General features: G+C 39.6%; 1 protein-coding gene across 3 annotated transcripts in view; it reads right to left on the bottom strand.

Moving 5' to 3' along the window:
* Nucleotides 1–12,296, bottom strand: part of FAM120C (family with sequence similarity 120 member C) — a 123,032-nt gene that overhangs the window by 52,395 nt on the left and 58,341 nt on the right. For all 3 annotated transcript variants that reach the window (XM_086388566.1, XM_086388569.1, XM_086388568.1), the window contains exons 5-7: nt 1,450–1,549; nt 804–880; nt 75–355 (exon numbers count right to left, since the gene is read on the bottom strand). In XM_086388566.1, the coding sequence (XP_086244692.1) occupies nt 75–355; nt 804–880; nt 1,450–1,549 (458 nt within the window). The remainder of the gene's footprint in view (nt 1–74; nt 356–803; nt 881–1,449; nt 1,550–12,296) is intronic.

Genomic DNA, 12,296 nt, shown 5'->3' with positions numbered 1-12,296 from the left:
CTTTCCCACATTCCCTACCTAGGTTAAAAGTACTTCAGAAATCTATTCCCTGGGGTGCCCGTATAGCTACTTACTCAGAGCTGGCTCCTTCTGGCTCATCACCATCAGAGGAAGAGGAGTGGGAAGAGTCTGGTCCCAAAGGAGTTGAGGCTTTGGAAGTCAGGTAATTGGGAAACTGGGATGCAGAGGAATCATAAGAGATAGCCCAATTGGCAAAGGGGCTGTCCTGCAGCATGGAATCCTCAGAAAAAGCATGGGATTCCCCCAAAGCATGGGGGGAGAAGAGAAGAGAGGAGTTGGGTCTCACTGGGAATGGTGGTGGATATTTCATTTTCTGGGGCACGTGGTGAGAAAACTAAAGGATGAAACAGACACAAAAGCTATTTATTTAACATTTTACCAGGCTCCAAGATGGTTCCCCCAAAGGTTGTGACACAGTGGATGAGGCCAGTAGCTGGAATTGTTGGGATACAAAGAACATACTGAGAATAACAAGAAATAATTCTAACAGTGATGTATGGACAGAATCCTTCAAAGGCAGGACAACAGACCAATCTATGTCTCCTAGAGTCATTCTTTCAATATTAGCTAATCTACATTCACAATGACCTAGTGGTTGCTGATTTGAATGTTTTCTTTAGAGTCTGCCAGCCTCAAGTTGAGAACGTGACATAGGTATATACAACCTTGACATTCTGATAATACTGAATCACCCGAACTCCTTAACTCAAGATTATAAAAATTAGGAAACAAACCTAGTCTAATGCTATCAAATGGTCTCAAGCTTCTTAAAAGATACTTACCATCGGCTTCCCAGCAGAGAGAGTGCCCATTTGATTTCGTGGAATGGGAGGATTTCCAAGGCGATTATTTCGAAAACCTGAAGCAAAGAGAAAGCGCTATCTCCTTTAGTCAATCCTAATAATTCTACTCTGTTACATTCTGGTAACCTCATATCATCTGAGAAATTATTATGAATATATGAGTTACAATTTATTGAACACCTACTACAAGCTACACTAAGAACCTTACATAAAATTATTTCTTCTGATAACAACTCTATTAAGGAGGTATCATGAACCACATTTCATGTAAATGTGACTTGCAAAGATCACACAGTGAGTACATAACAGAGGTAGAATTCAAATTCAGGCCTGACCCCCACAGACGGGGCAATTTTACATATACCAGGCCACAACAGAGATTAGCACCAGAAGAAGCCCAAGCTAAGGAAATGGCATTGGATCCCATCTATAAATTCAAGAAATGAGGGCCCCGTTTCATGTCACCTCTCTTATTACGTGGAAATCAAAAGGCAAATGTCTATCAAATAGGAATAACTTCTAGGAGGGTGCAATACAAATAAGTGATTACACTCTGTCCCAGGAGTTCTGAGAGACTCAGTTTCTTCTACATAAAGAGCAGCCCGGGGTCAAATGGAAGCCTTACCTAGAAAGGAGGGCCCCGCTGGCAGTGAAGAGAGTTTGGTTGTAACTGAATAGTACTCAACTGCTTTCTTGAATCGTTCTATTTTATCTTCTGTCCTGGACTGGATATAGGAATATCAGATGTTCAGAAGGAGAAATAACATGAGTGTGCCTTTTTCATGCAATTTATAATTTGAGATTCAAAATAGTCACAGAAATAAAATGTTTCAAGAAACCCAAGAGAGCAATTTTTTTTTATACTGCAGAAAAGATTAGGTTAGGGAGAGAGTATTATAGAACATTAAAGCTCAAATACTTAAAAAAATTGTTTAAAAATGTTTACTTACATTTTGTGCTATTCTAAAATTCTTATATGATCATTAGAAAAAATACATAAAGATAGAAAAAAACTACACGGTACCATCACCCAAAGGTATTTTGATGTGTTTCCTTCCACTGATTTTTAAAATTCATTTTTTTGGGGGTTGAAGTACAGCTAGTCTATTTTAATACATTTCTGTAATAGCTTATGGAAAAACTCGAACAAACTTTTTGACCAACCTAACATTTATTTTTTTCCTATAGTTGATACCATACTCTATGTAAAATTTCATGTCTTGCTTTTATTATAGTACAAGATAATTTTGAATGGCTGAATATCTTATCACTGTAAGTGTATCATAAATTATTTAACTACTTCTCTAATACCCAATGTCTCACTTATTTCTCACATTTGGCTATTATAAGTTACACAACAAAGAACATATATGTACATAAAAGTTTTTCTGGATTTCAAATTATGTCCTTAGGAAAATGTCCCCAGAGTGGAATTACTGGTTCAAAAAGTATGAACATTACAACCAAAACCACTTAAACATACAGAAAATCCATAATGTGAAATCACTATATATCCTCCAGAATGGTTAAAATTTAAGATTATAAATATCCAGCCCTGGCAAGGATATGGACTGACTGGAAGTCCAATACACTGCTTGTAGGAATATACATAGGTAGAGCTGAGAAAACAGTTTGGGAGTTTCTTATTATGCTAAACATATATTTGCCATATGGCACAGCAATCCTACTCTTAAGTATTTATCCAGGAAAAATAAGTACATATGTCTACCAAAAATATAAACAAGAATACTAACAACAGCTTTATTTAATAGCACCAAACTAGAAATAATTCTATCAACAGAAGAATGGATAAATTATGATATATACATATGATAAAAAAACTGTACAGTAATAAAGAACAAAGGACTGATATATGCAACAATATGGACTAATCTCAGACATAATAATGAGTGAAAGGAGAAGCAGACAAAAGAGTACATATGCACAAGTGCACTCATCTCACACACTAGTAAAGTAATGCTCAAAATTCTCCAAGCCAGGCTTCAACAGTATGTGAACCATGAACTTCTAGATGGTCAAGGTGGATTTAGACAAGGCAGAGGAAGCAGAGATCAAATTGCCAACATCTGTTGGATCATCAAAAGAGTTCCAGAAAAATATCAACTTCTGCTTTATTGACTATGCCAAAGCCTTTGATTGTGTGGACCACATCAAACTCTGGAAAATTCTTAAAGAGATAGGAATACCAGACCACCTGACCTGCCTCTTGAGAAATCTGTATGCAGGTCAGGAAGCAACAGTTAGAACTGGACATGGAACAACAGACTGGTTCCAAATAGGGAAAGGAGTACGTCAAGGCTGTATACTGTCACCCTACTTATTTAACTTAAATGCAGAGTACATCATGAGAAACACTGGGCTGGATGAAGCACAAGCTGGAATCAAGATTTCCGGGAGAAATATCAATAACCTCAGATATGCAGATGACAACACACTCATGGCAGAAAGCAAAGAAGAACTAAAGAGTCTCTTGATGAAAGTGAAAGAGGAGAGTTAAAAGGTTGGCTTGAAACTCAACATTCAGAAAACTAAGATCATGGCATCTGGTCCCATCACTTCATGGCAAATAGATGGGGAAACAATGGAAACAGTGATAGACTTTATTTTCTTGGGCTCCAAAATCACTGCAGATGGTGACTACAGCCATGACATTAAAGGACGCTTGCTCTTTGGAAGAAAAGTTATGACCAACCTAGACAGCATATTATAAAGCAGAGACATTACTTTGCCAACAAAATTCCGTCTAGTCAAAGCTATGGTTTTTCCAGTGGTCATGTATGGATGTGAGAGTTGGACTATAAAGAAAGCTGAGCACCGAAGAATCGATGCTTTTGAACTGTGGTGTTGGAGCAGACTCTTGAGAGTCCCTTGGACTGCAAGGAGATCCAACCAGTCCATCCTAAAGGAGATTAGCCCTGAGTGTTCATTGGAAGAACTGATATTGAAGATGAAACTCCAATACTTTGGCCACCTGATGTGAAGAGCTGACTCACTGGAAAAGATCCTGATGCTGGGAAAGACTGAAGGCAGGAGAAGGGGATGACGGAGGATGAAATGGTTGGATGGCATCACCGACTCAATGGACATGAGTTTGAGTAAACTCTGCGAGTTGGCAATGGACAGGGAGGCCTGGCGTGCTGTAGTCCATGGGATTGCAAAGAGTCAGAAATGACTGAGCGACTGAATTGACTGAACTGAAAGTCCAAGTAGAAGTGAAACTTGGGCTTCCCAGGTGGCACTAGTGGTAAAGAACCTGCCTGCCAATGCAGGAAACATAAGAGACCTGGGTTCCATCCCTGGGTTGGGAAGATCTCCTGGAGGAGGGCATGGCAACCCACTTCAGTATTCTTGCCTGGAGAATCTAATGGACAGAGGAGCCTGGCAGGCTACAGTCCACAGGGTCACACAGAGTCAGACACTACTGAAGCGACTTAGCACACATGCACAGAAGTGAAACTTACTTATGGCAATAGAAAATACCACTTATCTCTGTGGGATTGGGGATGATTGAGAAGGGGGTTTTCCGATGTAATTTTAAAATCCTCTTGAATATAATTTATGACCTTTATAATATTTCATCAAATAGAATGTAAGATATTAAAGTCATTTCTAATTATAAATAATGTTCTAATAAGCATATTTTTACATGTTTCTTAGGTTATTTCATAGGAGATATTTTTAGAAGTGGAATTACTAGGTCAAAGGATATAGTTATTTTCATAGACTCTTGACACATGACATAAACCTCTTTCAGATGCAGATGTCTCAAGTTATACTCTCATCATCAATGCATGTGTGCTAAGTAACAGAGAAGCCTGGTGGGCTACAGTCCATGGGGTTGCAAAGAGTTGGAGATGACTAACCGACTAAACCACCAGGCACACAAATACAGATATTAAGATGTCTAGGTCATCTAGCCTCATTTTAGACACACAAGCCATACACAGAACCTTCCTTAATATCTCTACCTCTGTACCCTCATCCCTTCCACAAAGTGACCAATGTAACCAGTTTGGTATGTGTCCTGTCATAACTTTTGCTGTTTATACACACACACACATATGTAAATAAATACAGCTTTGTTTTTTTTTTTTTCACATAAGTGGAATTGTATATTGTTTTTCAAATTGCCTTTTGCAGTTAACAGTATGTCTTATAAATTATTATGTGTCAGTGAGTATACATCTATGACCCAATACCCTGAAATACTGAATCACACATACTTCCCTCACTGTCCCACTCTGCTCTGTTTCCCGAAAGCTAAACATTTACTTTTCCTTCAAGGGGCACCAATTCTATGAAATCTTTCATTCTGTGAAAACTTTATTGTTTTTTCCTTTGTTGTACTTATTTATTTGCTTCAACCTTCCCCATTAACCTCAAGTTCTATGAGGACAAAGAATGGTTTATTCATACTGACATTCTGCTAACATGGGACTTATCTATAGAAGTTTACTCAATATTTTACATATGATCATATTTAATTAAGCCCTACCATTTTCTTTTTGTTTTACATATTTATTTTTTAATTAATTAATTTTTTCAGCTGCACTGGTCTTCATTGCTGCACGGACATTCCCTAGTTGTGGAGTGCAAGTTTCTCATTGTGGTGACTAATCTTGTTGCAGAGCACAGGCTCTAGAGTGCGAGGGCTTCAGTAGTTGTGGCACATGGGCTTAGTTGCCCTGTGGTATGTGGAATCTTGCTGAACCAGGGATTGAACCCATGTCCCCTGTGTTAGCAGGTGGATTCTTAATCACTGGACCACCATGGAAGCCCCTAACCTCTTCATTAATAGATCCACAGAGGCCACAAGTAGCAGAGTAGAAATTCATAATTTGATGCTGTTACCTAGCAGATTTTGTATGTTTTTTTAAAACAGTTCTGATAATTCTATAACTGTTAAAAATATTTGTGAAAATTATATAGCAACAATGAAGAATGGTTTAAGACATAATGTTCAGTGGAAAAAGCAAGTTAAAGATGACTACACTGAGCTGACTACCACATTAGACATATAAAGAGGACTAGGAAATATTGTAAAACATTTAGGATGGAATTAGAAGCAAAGTCACTATTAAACAATTTTATTTTGTTTAGTCAAAGGGGGATTCTTGTTATTAAGTTACAAAGGCAAGCAAAAGCTATAACATTAAAAATATTCAACACTCAATTGAGCATGTACAAAAATTTTCCTCCATTTACAAACAATGGAATATTGTTGTTGCTGTTGAGTCTCTAAGTCATGTCTGAGTCTGCAATCCCATGGACTGCAGCATGCCAGGTTCCTCGGTCCTCTACTATCTCCAGGAGTTTGCTCAAATTCATGTCCATTGAGTTGCTGATGCTATCTAACCATCTCATCCTCTGCCACCTCTGTCTCATTTTGCCTTCAATCTTTCCCAGCATCAGGGTCTTTTCCAATGAGTTGTCTCTTTGCATCAGGTTTCAGTAACACTCCTTCCAATGAATAATCAGGGTTGATTTCCTTTCGGATTGACAGGTTTGATCTCCTTGCAGTCCAAAGGACTCTCAAGAGTATTCTCCAACACCACAATTCAAAAGCATCAATTCTTCGGTACTCAGCTTTATTTGTGGTCCAACTCTCAAATCCGTATATGACTACTGGAAACATAGCTTTGACTATAGAGACCTTTGTCTACAAAGTGATGTCTCTGGTTTTTAATTTGCTGTCTAGGTTGGTCATAGCTTTCCTTCCAAGGAGCAAGTGTCTTTTAATTTCATGGCTGCAATCACTGTCCATAGTGATTTTGGAGCCCAAGGAAATAAAATCTGTCACTGCTTCCACTTTTCCCCCTTACATTTGCCATGAAGTGATGGGACCAGATACCATGATCTTAGTTCTTTAATGCTGAGTTTCAAGCCAGTTTTTTCACTCTCCTCTTTCACCCTCATCAAGAGGTTCTTCAGTTCCTCTTCACTTTCTGCTACTGGAGTGGTATCATCTGCATATCTGAGGTTATTGATATTTCTCCCAGCAATCTTGGTTCCAGCTTATAATTCATCCAGCCCACATTTTGCATGATGCTTTGCATATAAATTAAATAAGCAGAGTGACAATATATAGCCTTGTTGTACTCCTTTCCCAATTTTGAACCAGTCAGTTGTTCCATGTCTGTTTCTAACTGTTGCTTCTTGCTTTCTTAGTCGCTCAGTCAGGTCCAACTGTTTGCAACCGTTTGAACTGACTGTAGCCCACCAGGCTCCTCTGTCCATGAGATTTTTCAGGCAAGAATATTGGAGTGGGTTGCATTTCCTCCTCCAGGGGATCTTCCGAACCCAGGGACTGAACCCATGTCTCTTGCATCTCCTGCATTGCAGGCGGATTCTTTACTGGCTGAGCCACCAGGGAAGTCCCAAGTACACTGGAAATGGGTGCCATTTCCTCCTCCAGGGGATCTTCCCTACCCAGAGATCAAACCCGTGTCTCTTACCTGCATACAAATTTCTCAGGAGACAGGTAAGGTCGTCTGGTACTTTCATCTCTTTAAGAATTTTCCAGTTTGTTGTGATCTACATAGTCAAGGCTTTAGCATAGTCAGTGAAGCGGACTATGCTAGATTTTTTTTTTTCTGGAGCTTCTTTGCTCTCTCCACGATCCAATTAATGTTGGCAATTTGATCTCTGGCTCCTCTCCCTCTTTGAAACCCAGCTTATACATGTGGAAGTTATTGGTTCCTGTACTGTTGAAGCCTGCTGCTGCTGCTGCTAAGTCGCTTCAGTTGTGTCCAACTCTGTGTGACCCTATAGACAGAAGCCCACCAGGCTCCCCCTTCCCTGGGATTCTCCAGGCAAGAACACTGGAATGGGTTGCCATTTCCTTCTCTAATGTAGGAAAGCGAAAAGTGAAAGTGAAGTCACTCAATCGTGCCCGACTCCTTGCAACCCTGTGGACTGCAGCCTACCAGGCTCCTCTGTCCATGGGATTTTCCCAGGCTAGCTTGAAGGATTTTAAGTATTACCTTGCTAGCATGTGAAATGAGCATGACTGTATGGTAGTTTGAACACTCTTTGGCATTGCCTTTCTTTGGGATTGGAATGAAACTGATATTTCCAGTCCTATGGGCACAGCTGAGTTTTCCAAATTTGCTGGCACACTGAGTGCAGCACTTTAAATAGCATCATCTTTTAGGATTTTAAATAGCTCAGCTGGAATTTTGTCACCTCCACTAGCTTTGTTCACAATAATGCTTCCTAAAGCCCACTTGACTTCATATTCCAGGATGTCTGGTTCTAGGTGAGTGACCACACCATTGTGATTATCCAGGTCATTAAGACCTTTTTTGTATAGTTGTTTTGTGTATTTTTTCCACCTCTTCTTAATCTGTTAAGTCCTTGCCGTTTCTGTCTTTATCATGGCCATCCTTGCATGAAATATTCCCTCAATATCTCCAATTTTCTTGTAGAGATCTCTAGTCTTTCCTATTCTATTGTTTTCCTCTATTTCTTTGCATTGTTCATTTAAGAAGGTCTTCTTATCTCTCCCTGCTATTCTCTGGAGCTCTGCATTCAGATGGGTATCTTTCCCTTTCTCCCTTGCCTATCACATCACTTCTTTCTTCAGCTATTTGTAAAGTCTCCTCAGACAACCACTTTGCCTTCTTGCATTTCTTTTTCTTTGAGACACTTTGGTCACTGCCTCCTGTAAAACGTTATGAACCTCCATCCATAGTTCTTCAGGCACTCTGTCTACCAGATTTAATCCCTTGAATCTATTTACCACCTCCACTGTATAATCATAAGGGATTTGATTTAGGTCATACCTGAATGGGCCTAGTGGTTTTCCCTACTCTCTTGAATTTAAGTCTGAATTTTGCAATAAGGAGCTCATGATCTGAGCCACAGTCATCTCCAGGTCTTGTTTTTGCTGACTGTATAGACTTTCTCCATCTTTAGCTGCAAAGAACATAATCAGTCTGATTTTGGTTTTGACCACCTGGTGATGTCCACATGCAGAGTTGTCTCTTGGGTTGTTGGAAAAGGGTGTTTGCTATAACCATCATCTTCTGGTGTCATATATTTTTGCCTTTTCATATTGTTCATGGAGTTCTTCAAGCACGAATACTGGAGTGGGTGGACATTTCCTCATCCAGTGGACCACGTCAATCTTGGGTGGCCGTGCACAGCAAGGCTTACAGCTTCACTGAGTTATACAAGCCCCTTTGCCATTACAAGGCTGTGATTCATGAAAGGGACAACAGAATATTATTCAATGTTAAAAAGGAAGGTTATTCTGACACATCCTACAACATGGAAAAATCTTAAGTACATTACGTTAAGTGAAATCAGCCCATTGCAAATGGGCATGCAAGCAGGCTCAGTCATGTCCGACTCTTTGCAACCCCATGGGCTATAGCCCCATCAGGCTCCTCTGTTCATCCAGGCAAGAATACTGGAGTGGGTTGCCATTCCTTTCTCAAGGGGATCTTCCTCACCCAGGGACTGAAGCTGTGTCTCTTATGCCTATTGCACTGAAGGCAGATTCTTTACCACTAAGCCACTGGGAATTTCCTATATATAGTATAATTCCACTTATATGAAGTATGTAGAGTAGTCAAAATCAGAGATCAAAAGTAGAATAGGCAGAGAGGGAGGAGAGAATGGGGACTTATCTTTTAATGGTTGTAGATTTTCAGTTTTACAAGATAATAAGAGTTATAGGGATGAATGATGGTGATGGTTACACAATATTATGAATGTATTAATACCACTGAACATATATTTACAATGTTTAAGATGGTAAATTTTATATGCATTTTTATCACAATAAAAAATCAGCAGGAAAATGTATTCTCCATTTAAACAGTATTCCCTGCTTAATAAATACTAGGATCTCTCTCTACCAAACATGGCAACTTCTTTTTTTGTGGGTCAATCTCTTCATAATTGTTTCATACAAACAGCTGAAACTGCAACGCAAAGTAACAAAGCAAACAGGTAAATCTGTCATAAAGTCAGGATTTCCCAAAGTAAAGACACATGATGGAAAATGGCTCACATTATGCTAGAAGTCACAGACCAATGAGGATCTGTTACAGTTAGTCTTCAACAATGATGTAAGAGAGAATTATGAAAGATCATGGCAGGAAAGGCACTTGAAAAAAGAATGATTTGAATATCAAAAGAATGTAAATCTTTTAAGAAAATATAACCCAAGTATGCTTTTTATTAAAACAAACCCAGCACTTAAATCATGCTAGAAATTTAAACGTGACCTAGTGGGTATGAGAGCTATCAGAAAATTTTGTTTGGTAAACTTATTCTTTATTCATGTAAAAACTTTTTAGCTGTTGTTCAGTTGCTCAGTCATGTCCAACTTTCTGTGACCCCATAGACTGCAGAATGCCAGGCTCCCCTGTCTTTCACCATCTCCCGGAACTTGCTCAAACTCATGTCCGTTGAGTCGGTGATGTCATTCAACCATCTCATCCTCTGCCGTCTCCTTCTCCTCCCATCTTCAATCTTTCTCAGCATCAGAGTCTTTTCCAATGAGTCAGTTGATCTTATCACGTGGCCAAAGTATTGGAGGTTCAGCATCAGTCCTTCCAAAGAATATTCAGGACTGATTTCCTTTAGAATGGACTGGTTGGATCTCCTTGCAGTCCAAGAGAATCTCAAGAGTCTTCTCCAATACCACAGTTAAAAAGCATCAGTTCTTTGGCACTCAGCTTTCTTTATACTCCAACTCTCACATCCATACATGACCACTGGAAAAACCATAGCTTTGACTACACGGACCTTTGTCGACAAAGGCATGTCTCTGCTTCTTAATATGCTGTCTAACTTGGTCATAACTTTTCTTCCAAGGAGCTAGTGTCTTCTAATTTAATGGCTGCAGTCACCATCTGTGGTGATTTTGGAGCCCCCCCCAAAAAAAGTCGGTCACTATATCCACTGTTTCTCCATCTGTTTGACATAAAGTGATGGGACCAGATGCCATGACCTTAAGTTTTCTGAATGTTGAGTTTTAAGCCAACTTTTTCACTCTCCTCTTTCACTTCCATCAAGAGGCACTTTAGTTCTTCTTCACTTTTTGCCATAAGGGTGGTGTCATCTGCATATCTGAGGCTATTGATATTTCTCTTGGTAATCTTGATTCCAGCTTGTGCTTCATCTTGCCCAACGTTTCTCGCGATGTGCCCTGCATATAAGTTGAATACGCAGGGTGACAATATACAGCCTTGACATACTCCTTTCCTGATTTGGAACCAGTCTGTTGTTCCATGTCCAGTTCTAACTGTTGCATCTTGACCTGCACAAATTTCTCAGGAGGCAGATCAGGTGATCTGGTATTCCCATCTCTTTAGGAATTTTCCACAGTTTGTTGTGATCCATACAGTCAAAGGCTTTGGCATATTCAATAAAGCAGAAATAGATGTTTTTCTGGAACTCTCTTGCTTGTTTGATGATCCAAAGGATGCTGGCAATTTGATCTCTGGTTCCTCTGACTTTTCTTGAACATCTGGAAGTTCACGGTTCATGTACTGTTAAGGTCTGGCTTGGAGAATTTTGAGCATTACTTTACTAGCATGTGAGGTGAGTGCAACTTTGAGGTAGTTTGAGCATTCTTTGGCATTGCCTTTCTTTGGGATGGGAATGAAAACTGACGTTTTCAAGTCCTACGGCCACTGCGGAGCTTTCCAAATTTGCTGGCATATTGAGTACAGAACTTTCACAGTATCATCTTTTAGGATTTGAAATAGCTCAACTGGAATTCCATCACCTCCATTAGCTCTGTTCATAATGATGCTTCCTAAGACCCACTTGACTTCACATTCCAGGATATCTGGCTCTAGGTGAGTGATCACACCATTGTGATTATCTGGGTCATGAAGATCTTTTCTGTATAGTTCTTCTGTGTATTCTTCCCACCTCTTCTTAATATCTTCTGCTTCTGTTAGGTCCATACCATTTCTGTCCTTTATTGAGCCCATCTTTGCAAGAAATGTTCCCTTGGTATCTCTAATTTTCTTGAAGAGATCTCTAGTCTTTCCTATTCCATTGTTTTCCACTATTTCTTTGCACTGATCACTGAGGAAGGCTTTCTTATCTCTCCTTGTTATTCTTTGGAACTCTGCATTCAGAAGGGCATATCTTTCCTTTTCTGCTTTGCCTTTTGCTTCTTTTCTTTTCTCGGCTATTTGTAAGGCCTCCTCAGACAACCATTTTGCCGGTTTGCATTTCTTTTTCTTGGGGATGATCTTGATCACTGCCTCCTATACAATGTCATGGATCTCCGTCCATAGTTCTTCAGGCACTCTGTCTGTCAGATTGAATCCCTTGCATCTATTTGTCACTTCCACTGTATTGTCCTAAGGGATTTCTGAAAGAGATGGGAATACCAGACCACCTGACCTGCCTCTTGAGAAACCTATATGCAGGTCAGGAAGCAACAGTTAGAACTGGACATGGAACAACAGATTGGTTCCA

This window comes from Bos grunniens, chromosome X, assembly GCF_055505025.1.
Source record: "Bos grunniens cultivar Pamir isolate PY7600 chromosome X, Bosgru_T2T1.0, whole genome shotgun sequence".
Lineage (NCBI taxonomy): Eukaryota > Metazoa > Chordata > Mammalia > Artiodactyla > Bovidae > Bos > Bos grunniens.
Note: the sequence above shows the minus strand (reverse complement) of the source record. Positions and strands in the feature narration are given on the sequence as shown.